General features: G+C 44.7%; 1 protein-coding gene across 3 annotated transcripts in view; it reads left to right on the top strand.

Moving 5' to 3' along the window:
• The first annotated feature begins 1,105 nt into the window (after window positions 1-1,105).
• Window positions 1,106-12,126, top strand: part of Cnot6l (CCR4-NOT transcription complex subunit 6 like) — a 77,587-nt gene continuing 66,566 nt past the window's right edge. The window contains exon 1 of one of the 3 annotated variants that reach the window (XM_050149762.1): window positions 1,106-1,781. Coding sequence is in view for 1 of the 3 variants with exons in the window: in XM_050149763.1 (XP_050005720.1) it covers window positions 2,026-2,030 (5 nt within the window). In the remaining 2 variants the exon portion in view is untranslated. Of the gene's footprint in view, window positions 1,782-1,922; window positions 2,031-2,225; window positions 2,351-12,126 lie in introns of those variants that run through there. The other 2 variants (XM_050149763.1, XM_050149766.1) reach the window with 2 other exon arrangements.

The raw sequence follows: 12,126 nt of genomic DNA, 5'->3' as shown, positions 1-12,126 counted from the left end.
TGGAAAAACAACAGGTAGCTTGAAGGTCTTTTTGGCCCAGAGGGGCTTTTTCAGTCATTCACACTTCCTGGTGACAAGATGAAAAGGGCAGTTCAGTTTTTCATAAATGATTTGCATTTTAATCACATCCCTTTTCTCCCCTCGCAAGCGATAAAGGCTTTAAACACTCAGCAACAGGGCCTGATATAAGCTGCAACCACACACGGTTGCTTTAGTGGGCTAAACAGAACGTATTTCTCGAGGATAAAAATGTGTTGAACGGTGTAAACACCTCTGAACCATCCTCGGCAAATACCCAGCCCAGAGCCACGCACCGGCAGGGACGGAAAGTGCAAATCCAAGGCGGCGGCGTTCTGTCGTGAAGAGCAGATGCAACTGGCTTCTCGGTCTGTTGGTGGAAAAACCTCCAAGTGGCAAAACACATCCCTCCGAACTTAAAATAGCAAGCTCCATTCACGCGGCAACCAATAATATTTCTGGTTTACCCTTAAATGTTTTCATGCCGTAACTGCCGCAAACTGCCAAATACAATTTTATCGCGAGAAGGGAGGCTTTAAAAATAGGACGAGGTTATCGCAGAGCGTCAGAGGGTTTTAAATTCACCTCCCGCCACGTAACTTAGACACGCTACCTGTTAAAAAGGAAAAGGAAAGAAACCCACTGAGGACGTGAGAAAACATTTCCTTGGGTCACTTCGCCTCACCTGCCATCTCCTTAACCAGCTAGAACGCCCTGGGCTCTGCAGTGGGCCTGCGTGGGGGCGAGCGTGGGGGGGGGGATCAGTGCGGAGTCCACGCAGGTCCTCGCGTGTCTTCCCGCATGCCCGTCAGCACCGAGGTCCTGATAATCCTACAAGTCTCCTCAGCTCAATCTAATCAGGGAGAATTTTTTTTTTTTTTTTCCAAAACACCACCGGCGGGGGCGAGGAAGGAAGCCAGCCAGCGGCTCGGCCGCCCCGCGCGCACGCGCACCTCCCGCAGCGCGGCGCCGGAGCCCCGCCCCTTCCCGCCGTCACCCCACCCCTCGGCGCTGGGGAGTGACTGACTCCCGCCAGCCCCTCCACGTCAATCAACCTCCTCCTCCTCCTCCTCCTCCTCCTCGCACTCTCTGCACCTTGTTATTAATCTCCAAAGCGGTAGCGCCCGGACTCCTCTCCCCCTGGCCCTCGGGGGTGTGAGCGTGTGTGAATTAGAGCGAAGGCACCGAACGCTCCTCTCTCTCTCTCTCTCTCTCTCTCTCTCTCTCTCTCTCTCTCTCTCTCTCTCTCTCTCTCTCTCTCTTTCTCTCTCTCTTTCTCTCTCTCTCTCTTTCTCTCTCTCACTCGACTCGGCCCGGCCTCGGCAAGCAAACCCGGCTCGGCGGCAGCAACCCCCGCAGCGGCGGCCGCCTCAGCACAGGAGAAGGCCAAGGCCAAGGCCGGGCTCCGCGAGGCTCTCGCAGCAGCGGCTCGCCGCGTCTCCGGCGCCTGGCGGGGCCCTCTCCTGCGCGGCGCGGCCGGGCCCGCGTCTCCCCTCGCCCCGTCCCCGTCCCGATCCGTCTGGTCTCCGCTCCCCTCGGCCTCCCTCCGCCGCCTCGGTGGTTCCTCAGGCGGCCCGGCCCGGCCCGCCCGCCCCGCGTCCCCTCCGGCCGGTGCCTCTCCCCCCGGCGGGCTGCCTGCATGTCTTTACTGCCCTCAGCCCCGCCGCCACCGCCGCCGCCGCCTCCCCCGCCGCCGCAGCCCCAGCAGTCGCCCCGCCGCCGCCGTCGCCGTCGCCGCCCGGACCCTGGCGCGCTGAATGCAGGTGAGGAGAGGGGCGCGGGCCTGGGCGGCCGGCTCGGCGCGCTCGCCTTCCGGGGCCCGGCCTCCCGCCGCCGCGGGCCCTCGGGGCGAGCGAGCGGGCGGGCGGGCGTGGGTGTTTGTGTTTGCGTCTGAGGTGTGGAGGGGGAGCATCTGTGGGGGCCTGGTGCGCGCGCGCGTGTTTGTGTGGTGTTTCCCCTGCCGCGGGGAAATGGCTGCTGTTGCTCGTCCTGGGCCCGCGGAGGAGAATGAGGTAGAGTGTTTTCCGCGCTCCGGAGTAGGACCGGGAGTGGAGCGAGGGGAAGTGAGGTGGGCGAGGGACGTGTGTGGGTGTGTGAGTTGGGACTTTGGCGGGCGGGAGGCGGCCCCGCGGCGAGTGGGTGTGCGTGTGTGCGCGCGTGTGTGTGCGTGTGTGTGTGAGTGTGGTGGCGGGCGGCGGGAGCCGGCCCGCGTCGCCTCAAGGGGCGCGGGTTCCCGGCCGTGTGCGTGTGGGGAGGGGGCCGGCGGGCGTCGGGGGACCCCTGAGCGGTGTGGTCCTCCCGCTTCGAGGCCCGGAGCTCGGGAGCCTCGCAGGTGAGAAGCGCTCGGCGGGGCCCCGCGGCGGGCGGCGGACGCGGGTGGGAGCGCGGCCCCCGCGGCGAGCGGCGGGGGCTCGGGCCGCGCTGCCCGAGGCTGGGGCCGCGGCAGGAAGCGCGCCGGCCTGCAGCGCGGCCTAACCGTCTTCGCGCCCGCCCGCCCGCCGGCCTCCCCAGACGCTCCCGGGACGCGGTGCTCGCGCGGGCCCTGGGCGCTGCCCCGGGCCTGGCCAGGTGAGGGTCGGGGGCGGGACACGCGGGTGGCGGTCGCCTGGGCCGCCCCTCACGGCTCCCGAGGGGAGACGGAGGCAGATTGGGGCGTTCGAACTGCAGGCCTTTCCCCGGCTGGCGGGGGGGGGGGGCCCGAGGGAAAGTGAATCCAAACAGTCCATCTCGGAAGACGGGCTCCTCAGAGCCCCCCCCCCCCCGCCCGCCCTTCCCCGAAGGCTGCGTGCGGGGCGAGCCGGAGTAAAGACGTCTTTGTTGTTGTTTTTGGAGATTACTTTAGCGTTGGCCAGATTTGTTGGTTTTTTTTTTCCCCTAACGCGAAGGGAGAGAATCACCCGGGAAAGGCGGGGGCAGGAAGGGGAGCTGGCCTTCGTGGCCTGTGCTGCTGGTGGGGTCGGATCGATCTGGGGAATTTGAAATTGCTCCTGCCCTGCCTCCTGGAGGGAAAGGCGTGGACACTTGGATCTGAGGAGGTCGCCAAGGAAGAGGAAGTTCCCCGAGCTGTCACCTTCGGCGGACCAGCTTCTGTAGCTTAGGATGTTTAGGGGGATTGTGCTCAGGAGTTTGGCTGAGCCGCGTGTACACAGGGGCAGCCCAGCCCAGCCCAGCGCCCTGAGATGCTACCTCATCCTCTCGGGGTCTCAGTTGCCCGTCAGCATAGCCCTCCCTGGACAACCAAACATGCTTTCCTCAAGTCTCCCCGACCTAGACCGAACGGCTTCCCGGGGTGCTCCTGGAAAGCTATTTTAGAAGGACCAAGTCAGAAAACGGACCTAAAGGTAAACCTGCTGATAGACGGAGTGCTTCGCAGAACTATTTATAAACGGCCTCTGATTGCCTTGCCCATTTACCTCACTGTCTTTACAGGGGTGCTTACTTAGCCCACACAGTTAGACCTTGCCTGTGGGTGGAGTCCCAGGACAGATTGGATGCTTTTAGGCTGTGGTCAGTGTGATGGCCAGAGACTGCTCTTTCTGAACCTGGTCTCACAAAGAAACAGTATGTTGTTCGCTGGGAAGCTGGGGGTGGGGGAGAGGAGGAGTTAAAGATGTTTTCTATTACCAGCACTTGAAGAACAGCCTGATGTGTGCAGTTCAATGGAAAAGCTCTTTAACTTTTCTATTAGAACCATGGCCATGAAATTCGTATTTGTTCTCGTATTCTCTTTCTCATTAGAATATCTAGAGGGTTTTTTGTTTGTTTGTTTTTAATCTTTTCAGTAAGGTTGTAAGACTAGGATGAGAAAACATGCGTGGCACGTAGTGGATGCTTTATTTTAGTACTGCATGCAACAACTCTGATTATAAGTGTGGAAACGCATTTTTAAGTGCAAATTCTCATTAATTACCTAGAACGATTGCTTAACTGACTTAGGGACCAAGAAAATACAGCTGGGGATGTAGCTTTGTGTACAACTTACCTTGCATGTGTGAAGCCCTGGGTTTGGTTTCCAACACTGAAGGGCAAAAGAAGTATTTTTTTTTTTTAGGCCTTCGAGATATAGAAAGTGTTTGTGAGCATATGAGATGTACTTTTTCTAGAAATAAAGTTTTCATTGGAGCTTTACATGTGAGTTTATAGTAAATAGCTGTATTTTGATGTGCTTACTATTTTTTGAATAATCCCTTAGTTTAATTACTTGAGAATTTTTGTAACATATCCCCAGGGGGAGGATTCTAAGTTCTGTACCTGTCTGAATGCAATCAAACATTAAAATGGATCAGAGAACTAGAATTGTGTCATAAAAGTGTTCTTCCAGTTCATGTTATTGATTCTGGTAAATAAAACCTTTAGGAGTCCCTTTCTGAGTGTCAGCAAAGCTTTTCTACCATCTTATGATAATTTGTTATTTCACATTATTTTGTATAGAGTGATAAATGTTAGTCATTGAATTTTAAGTTTTTTTAAATTTAATTTTGATTTATATTTTTGGAAAACCGTAATAGTGAGGAGTATAAAGTAAAACCAGGAAAGATTAAAAGAATCGCAAGTTTTAAAATTACTTGGTTCTTAAAAAATTTTTTGAGGGGCTTGCCCTGTGATGTAAGCTTACCTCAGACTTATCCTCCTCCTGCCTCAGCCTCCTTATGCAGTTATAGGCAGTTGCCATTTTACTTGGTTCTAATTTAAGGTGCCCCCTTTCCTTTTTGGGATGGGGTGAAGACAGAGCAGTGAGAATGTGGGAATAATTTCATTGAGAGTTAAGTTCATGTCGTCTCTTGAAAAATACTAATTTTGAGGTTAGAGAGGCAGCTGAGTGACATAGTGCTAAGAGGGCCAGAGTTGTACTCCCAGCACCCATGTTGGGCAGCTGATACCTGATGCCAGCTCTATGGGATCTGACACTCTTCTGGCTTCCACATAATTATTTATAGACACACACACTTATAATTAAAAATAAAAAATGGTTCTTAGAAACATCAGTGCCTCTAGTTAGATTTTCTTTGTTTTAACAATAATCTTAATATACTTTCTAAATTTTGTATATATACAGTGAGGTTTTCTAAAATTTCAAAGTATTCAGTGAAAGTTTTGATATACATAACCGTGAAAATTAGATATATGTGAATATATTATATATAATATACGTGTTTATAGGGTTAGCTTTATTAGAAGGCAAAATATACTTTGATTTACATAAAACTTTAACATACAAGGTGTTAAGTATCACTGTTGTATTTTCAAAGAAATTTGTTTCTTTAACCCCTTTGTTTTATTCCTGTACCCCTGTCTGATTTCATGTCATGTATGTTCTTTCATGCTTTGTCTCCCTCCTCAGAGTCTCTTTACTCATTCTTGGAGTCCATTCTAGTATAAGTGGGAATATAAATATCCAACTTTATTCCCTCTTATATACATATGTATGCACAAGCTAGACTCTGCATATTAAGAGAGAATGTTGGTTTTGTCTTTGTGGATTTGTATCAGTTGGCTTAATATGTTTTCCAGGCCACCCATTTTCTTGAAAATTATTCTTTACAGCTGACTAGAATTTTATTGTGTCTGTATACCACATTTTCATTATGGGTATCTAGGCTGATTGCATTTCCTTGCTATCATGAATATAGCATCAATAAATATGAATGTGAATGTCTATTACTGTCAGGATACAGAGTCTTTTGAGTAGACATATATAGGAGTGATAATAGCTGGATCATATGGCTGCCCTGTTGTTAATTCTTTTGAGGTAATTTCTATACTGGCTGTACTAGTTTACACTCCCACCGGCAGTGAGTAGGGATTCCTCTATCCTCACATCCTCTTCAGTCTGCTTTGATTATAGGTACATGCCTATAATCCCACCCCTTGTGAGGCAGAGGCAGAACCCTGTAGTTCAGGTCAGTTCAGGCTGACAAACCAAACCACCCCTCCCCCAGAACAAAAAAGGAAGCCCCCTACTCCAAACAAACAAAAGAGCCAAGTATGTGGATAGTTCATTTTTAACTGGAAATGTTCATCCTTTTTGTTTAAACTAAAGAAATTACAACAAAATCAAGGTGGAATATTATTAGATTTTGAAAGGTGGTCTAAAGGAATTTTAAGCAACCTTTCCAGAATATTCATTATAAACACCTTTAATTAAGAGGGATTAAAATATTTAGAAATTTCTGTCTTTACTGCTAATGCCAATTATGGCAATAACTTTACCATAAAATTTTAGTGCTTTAACATGCAGAAGTTTGAATGTACTGGTTAGCACGGTTGTTGTCTTGTGGTAACCTACTTTAGTGCACCTTATGTTTTGTGACTCCTCCATTCCTAGGATCTTGGATTCTGCTTATTGCTCACAGACTATTTATTAAGAACTGAAAGGGACGTTTCCCCAAATTTTATTGGCAAGAATTTGCTATAGAGCATTATTTAAATACAGTGAATGTGAAAAAGAACCCTGGATGGAAATAAGTTTATTCTTGCTACAGAGGGCTTCAGGGTATTAGTTTAGATGATAGTATATATGTAATGATATTTTGTTTCTGATCTAACAAATAAAGCTTGCCTGAAAATCAGAGTGTAGAGCTAAGCCACTAGTTAGCCAAAGAGTCCAGGCATTGGTGGCACACACTTTTAATTCCAGCACTCGGGAGACAGAGGCAGACGGAGCTCTGTCAGTTCAAGTCCACCCTGGGCTACATGAGATTGAATCTGAGAAACAGCTCACACAAAGATGATCCCAGCACTTGGGATCACATGCCTTTAATCCCAGCACTAGGGAGGTGGAGTGATAGGGCTGGGCAGAGAGAGGAATATAAGGTGGGAGAAGACAGGAGTTCACGTGCAGTCTGAGGACTCAGGGACAGGATCGCCCTTTCTTTCTGAGGCTCTGGTAGAGGTTAAAGGTCTCTCTAGTGGCTGACTGCTCTGCTTCTCTGATCTCCCAGCTTTCACTCCCTGATGTCTGACTCTGCTCTGGTTTTTTATTAAGACTGAGTAAAATACGTGCAACATGCATACTTGTAAAATTATATCTAAAAGTTGATTATAATACTTAGGAAATCCTTTCCATCTTCAAAGTAAAATTTGAGGGGAAAAGGGTAGGAAAGGAGAGGAAAGGGAATGAGGAGCCACAAGGAGACAGGGACACAACTCTGATGGGAAAGGCTTTACCAACTGTTTAAAGGTTTGCAATTTTATGAGAGCTTACAAATTTAGTTGCATTTGGTAGGCATGTCTTTTACTGTGAAATAATTGGTAGTTATTGTGGTTTACTGGGTTCTGACTGTTTGGTTTGTTTCCTATATTTTGAAATCAATTGCAACTGTGAGCCAGAATTCTGAATTTCAGTTTCTGGGGTTTAATTTCACAGAGAACTTTTTTTCCTTTCTAAATTTCTTTTACTATTTTTTTACTTCAAAGAAATGTCATGTAGGTGAGCCATGCCATATTCTGTTTCCTTTTGCTATTTAGTAATTTTAAAGTTGTTAAAATAATATATGTGAGTCTTAATCCAGAAATAACAACAAAGACATCAAAGTAAACAACAAAAATGTAATTATTAATCCATGTTCTATGCTTCACAATGAAAATACTACATCTTTGCTTTACTAACTGCACTAACACTGGACTTCTAGTACATGAAATAGATTTTATCTCTGGGTGACTTCAATTTTAATTGAGTCATAGTGTATTCTTTCATTGCCCAGGAATCTTACAGTGTGAAACCCTGACTCATTTGCTTACTTCTTCCCTAAGAACTTGACTGTGTGTCTCTTAGTATTCCTTTACCTTGGTTATGGCTCTCATTTCGCCTTTCCCCATTCCTCCCCTCCTCACTCCTTCCTTTCCTTCTCTTCCTGCCAGCTCTTCTCCCTCACTCTCTGTCTTACTCCCCTCTGAGGAGGAGTTTTGAGTGGTTCAGTTAATTTCTTTATGGTAAATATTTCTAATGTTTTGCATCTTGAAAACTGGAGCTTATTAGTTGCTAACAAACCTTTAATCCAGTCTGCAGAGAACATTCTAGATTCACATCATAAAGAGTAATGTAACAGTGTAAAATTGTCCCAGGTTTGAAAACTCTGAATCAGGACAAATATTACTTAGCTGGTGTCACATTTAATTGGGAACTTGCTTATATTTATCAAGGATGAGCCTTTGACCCTCATGGCAGAGAGCATGATATCAGGCAAGCAGGTATGGCACCCTGGCAGTAGCCAAGCAGCAAGTTGGAGAGAGAACACTAACTGAGAATGGTGTGAGACCTCAAAGCCCACCTTCCAGCAACACACCTCTTCCAACAAGGCCACACGTCCTAGTCCTTCCCAGTCCACCAACTGGGAAACATTCAAATACATTCATACGACCATACTGGGCATGGAGACACACCTGAAATCTCAGCAGTTGGAGGACTATGGCAGGAGAGTAGTAAGTTCAAGACAAGGTTCTGCTATATAGCAAGACTCTGTTTATAAAGGAAATAATTTTAAAAGGAACCACAAACCCATACCTAGCCATTTAGTATGTATTTATTAATTTTTAAAATGGCTATAAGCTATTGAACTTAGGGGTCTAGGAAATGAAGACATTTAAAGCACAATGTTTTGTGTGTAATAAGCATATGTAATGCTGAAGTTGAACCTAGGGTGCTAAGCATGCTATCTTTGTGTCCTATCACTTGCTGAGTTAAAATAGATTGCTTTTTTTTCCCTCCCTCCCTTTTGGATCAAGTCTTTACTGTGGGATGGAACTAATACTTTTTAGATTACTAAATACCAAGAACTAAGAAAATTCACTCCCACAGACTCTGCACATGTAATCTAAACTAATCTTTCTGAAAATACTGTGATATAGACAGTATGATTCTTAAGAATTTGAGCCATGAACCTTCCATGTTGTAGCTACCAGAAATTCATTTAATTTCTGTTTCAGTTTCTTCATCTGTAATAAGAAGATAGTAATAGCACTTATCTCAGGGTTAAATACTGATTAAATGATCTAATTCTTATAAAGTGTTTAGAATGATATCTAACAGATCTGATAACTTCAATATATGCTAGCTATTGCAGCTTCTTATTAGTAAACATACAAGTTACTTAACATTCCTGTTTACATTGGGTCATGTTTGACTCCAGAGTCCCTATTATTCCATGCATAGGGCATTTAAGTTTGGTTATAGTAAACAGGTGAATATGGTAACTGATGGTAACATTTAGTGCTGTTATGGACAGTACATAATGTGTTTTAACTTACAGGTAACTTACAAGCAGAGGTAGAAGTCTGTTGTAATAGGAGCGGCGGGGTGGCCCAGCACCCGGGCCGCCTTGCTAGCTTATGCCCGAAATAACAACACACAAACTGGATTCATTTAAACACTGCTTGGCCCATTTCTATCTAGCCTCTTCTAGGCTAATTCTCACACCTGGACTAGCCCATTTCTAATAAGTGTTTGTAGCTCCCCAAGGTGTGCTTACCAGGAAGATTCTAGCCTATGTCCATCCTGGGTCGGAGCTGCCTGGGAGAGCGGAGCCTGGCGTCTCTGTTCCAGAGAGCAGAGCTGTCAAGTCTGAGCTCACTTCCTCTTCCTTCCAGCATCCTATTCTGTTTACTCCTCCCACCTATCTTTTAACCTATCAGGGCGAAGGAGTTTCTTTATTGCTTAACCAATGAAATCAACAGATTGATGTATGACACTCCCACATCAGAAGTCCTTTTTTTCCCCTTTATGATGAAATGAAAGGAAAGCAAGGAAATAGGTTACAGCAACATCCTTATCATTTTCTTACATTCCTTTTGTTCCTTTATATTTGTTATCATCAGATTTTTGTAAATTTTATTGCATCTTCTATTTCATACTTAAAATGTTTCAGTTATAATAATAGTTAATATTTTAATATTTTTTGGTTATACATTGTGTGCTAGATTGAGTCAGTAGACTTTTAGTAAAGATGTAAATATTTTGATTTTGAGGGTCACATAAGATCTTTATTACATATTCTGTTATTATTATTTTTGTAATTTTAGTTCTTTCACCTGAGGCGGGATTTCACTTTACAGCCCAGGCTATTCTATAACTCTTGTCTCAATCTATCTAGTATTAGAATTGCAGATGTGAGCCATCATATTCAGCTAAATTTTTTTTGTTATTACTTAAAGATATACAAATTTACCTGGGTGGTGGTGGTGGTGCATGCCTTTATCCTCAGCACTCAAGAAGCAGAGCCCAGTGAATCTCCGAGTTTGAGGGCAGTTGGACCTATAGAGGTAGTTCCAGGACAGCCAGGGATACCCAGAGAAACCCTGTCTCAAAAAAAACAAAAAGCAAAAAAATAAATAAAAATTAGTAACTACTATCAAGTCAAGGGTGTGAGCATTTACTGTCTCTATGTTAGATTTAAATGAAATACCATTTTCTTTATAGTATTGGTGAGATTGATATTATTAATCCCTACTGTATATTTTAATGAGAATGCTGAAATTTAACGGATTTCATGATGGTCTATATATTAAGTGGAGGATTGACAATTAGGTTGTTGAAATTCCTAGCCTGTGTTTTCCAGGATGTTTTCCTAGTCTCCTAGAATACAGTGCACATTTCATACCATTATAAGGAAGGCCCAACAAGATCTTTTCTTTGAGTACCTCTCCTGTTTTATTATTTATTCCTCTTTCTTTTCACATATTCCCTAGCTTAGCATAGTGAGTGACTTACAGTCTGCTCTGTGCTTGAAATGTGCCTGCAGTACCTGATACTTTATGACCCCACTGACTGCTTCAATAATTCACCTCAGGTGCTGCTTAATCTGGGAAACCTTATCTGACACTTCCAGGCTTTGCTTTATGACTTTCCTTGTGTGCCTTTAGCATCCTGCCTGTTCCTCTTTGATAAAATTTGCCACAGGGTCTTAAAATTACTTGGTTTATGTCTTGGCTTTGCTTCTAGACTATGTCATTTTGAAACATAAAGATGATGTATACTTCATCTTTGTGACTCAAGTGTTTGAAACATAATAAGAAATATGTAATGCTTTGTATATAGTAAGAACTTAGGAAATGTGTATTAAATACATAAGTGTCTTTGTAAGCAGTGGAAATTACATCAACAAATATATATTTGCAGATGTTAAGTTTTTGGAAAGTCAATTTAACTTCTGGTTAACTTGAATAATAGGAACATGAAGTTAATGGGGCAGATTAAAGCGTGATTTTAAGTGGGATCTGTTCCTACATAAGGGATGTTAGTTTTGTCTTTGGTCATTGACACAGATTTTAATTTTAGAGCAGCAAGTATTTTTAAATTACTTATGTTGAGTTTTTCTTACTAATATTTAATTTGAAAGTTATAATGTGGCTTTATTTTAGAAGCATTCATTAATTAACCACACACTTAATTTTACTGGTAGATGCTGTATAGCTCCAAAATCTCTTACTTAACCTATACTATTAAAGACTTTGGGAACCATTGGATGATTTGAGCATGCTGATTAAAGTTTATTCATTCTTTTTCAAACTGTGCTAGGGATGGAAGCTGGGTCTTACACAAAGGTGAGCACCTGATTACTGGGATTTATGTTAAAAATATTAACCTGAACATTTGAAGAAGGCCTAGCTAGAGTTGAGCAACCTGAGTACCAGTCCAGCCTGAAAGGTATAGCTTTCATCCTTCAACGAAGAAGCTTATTTTTGCAGCACACGGAGGCCACATGAAAACCACAGCTGATCAGAATGCAAAAAGTAAGTGACTGTGAAGTGCTCAACCCCATTGGGCAGATCTGCAATGAAACCCCTATGAAGAGGGGTCAGGAAGATTATAAGAGCCAGAAAACCAGATTGCCTGCTGCAAAGACAGGGCAGGGAAGCAGAACCAAGAAATCTCAACAATATGGTTGCCTTAACAAGACATGCATAATGACAACACCATTCGACATGCCAGTATAAATGGATTAATCTCACAAGATCCACTTCTGCATGAGGAGCTTTAGGGTACTCTGTGGCTCTGAGAGAGGGAGAAGAAGCTTTATCCAGTGACAAGTCCTCTGATAGCCAGTTTCGATATTCAGCCCCAAACACGTTGATTAATCAAGTAACACAAAATGATGGATACACATTATATAT

This window comes from Alexandromys fortis, unplaced genomic scaffold, assembly GCF_014885135.2.
Source record: "Alexandromys fortis isolate MF-2015 unplaced genomic scaffold, M_Fortis_MF-2015_v1.1 scaffold_0, whole genome shotgun sequence".
NCBI classification, from domain to species: Eukaryota; Metazoa; Chordata; class Mammalia; order Rodentia; family Cricetidae; genus Alexandromys; species Alexandromys fortis.
The sequence above is the reverse complement of the archived record's forward strand: the minus strand, read 5'-3'. Positions and strand labels throughout refer to the sequence as shown.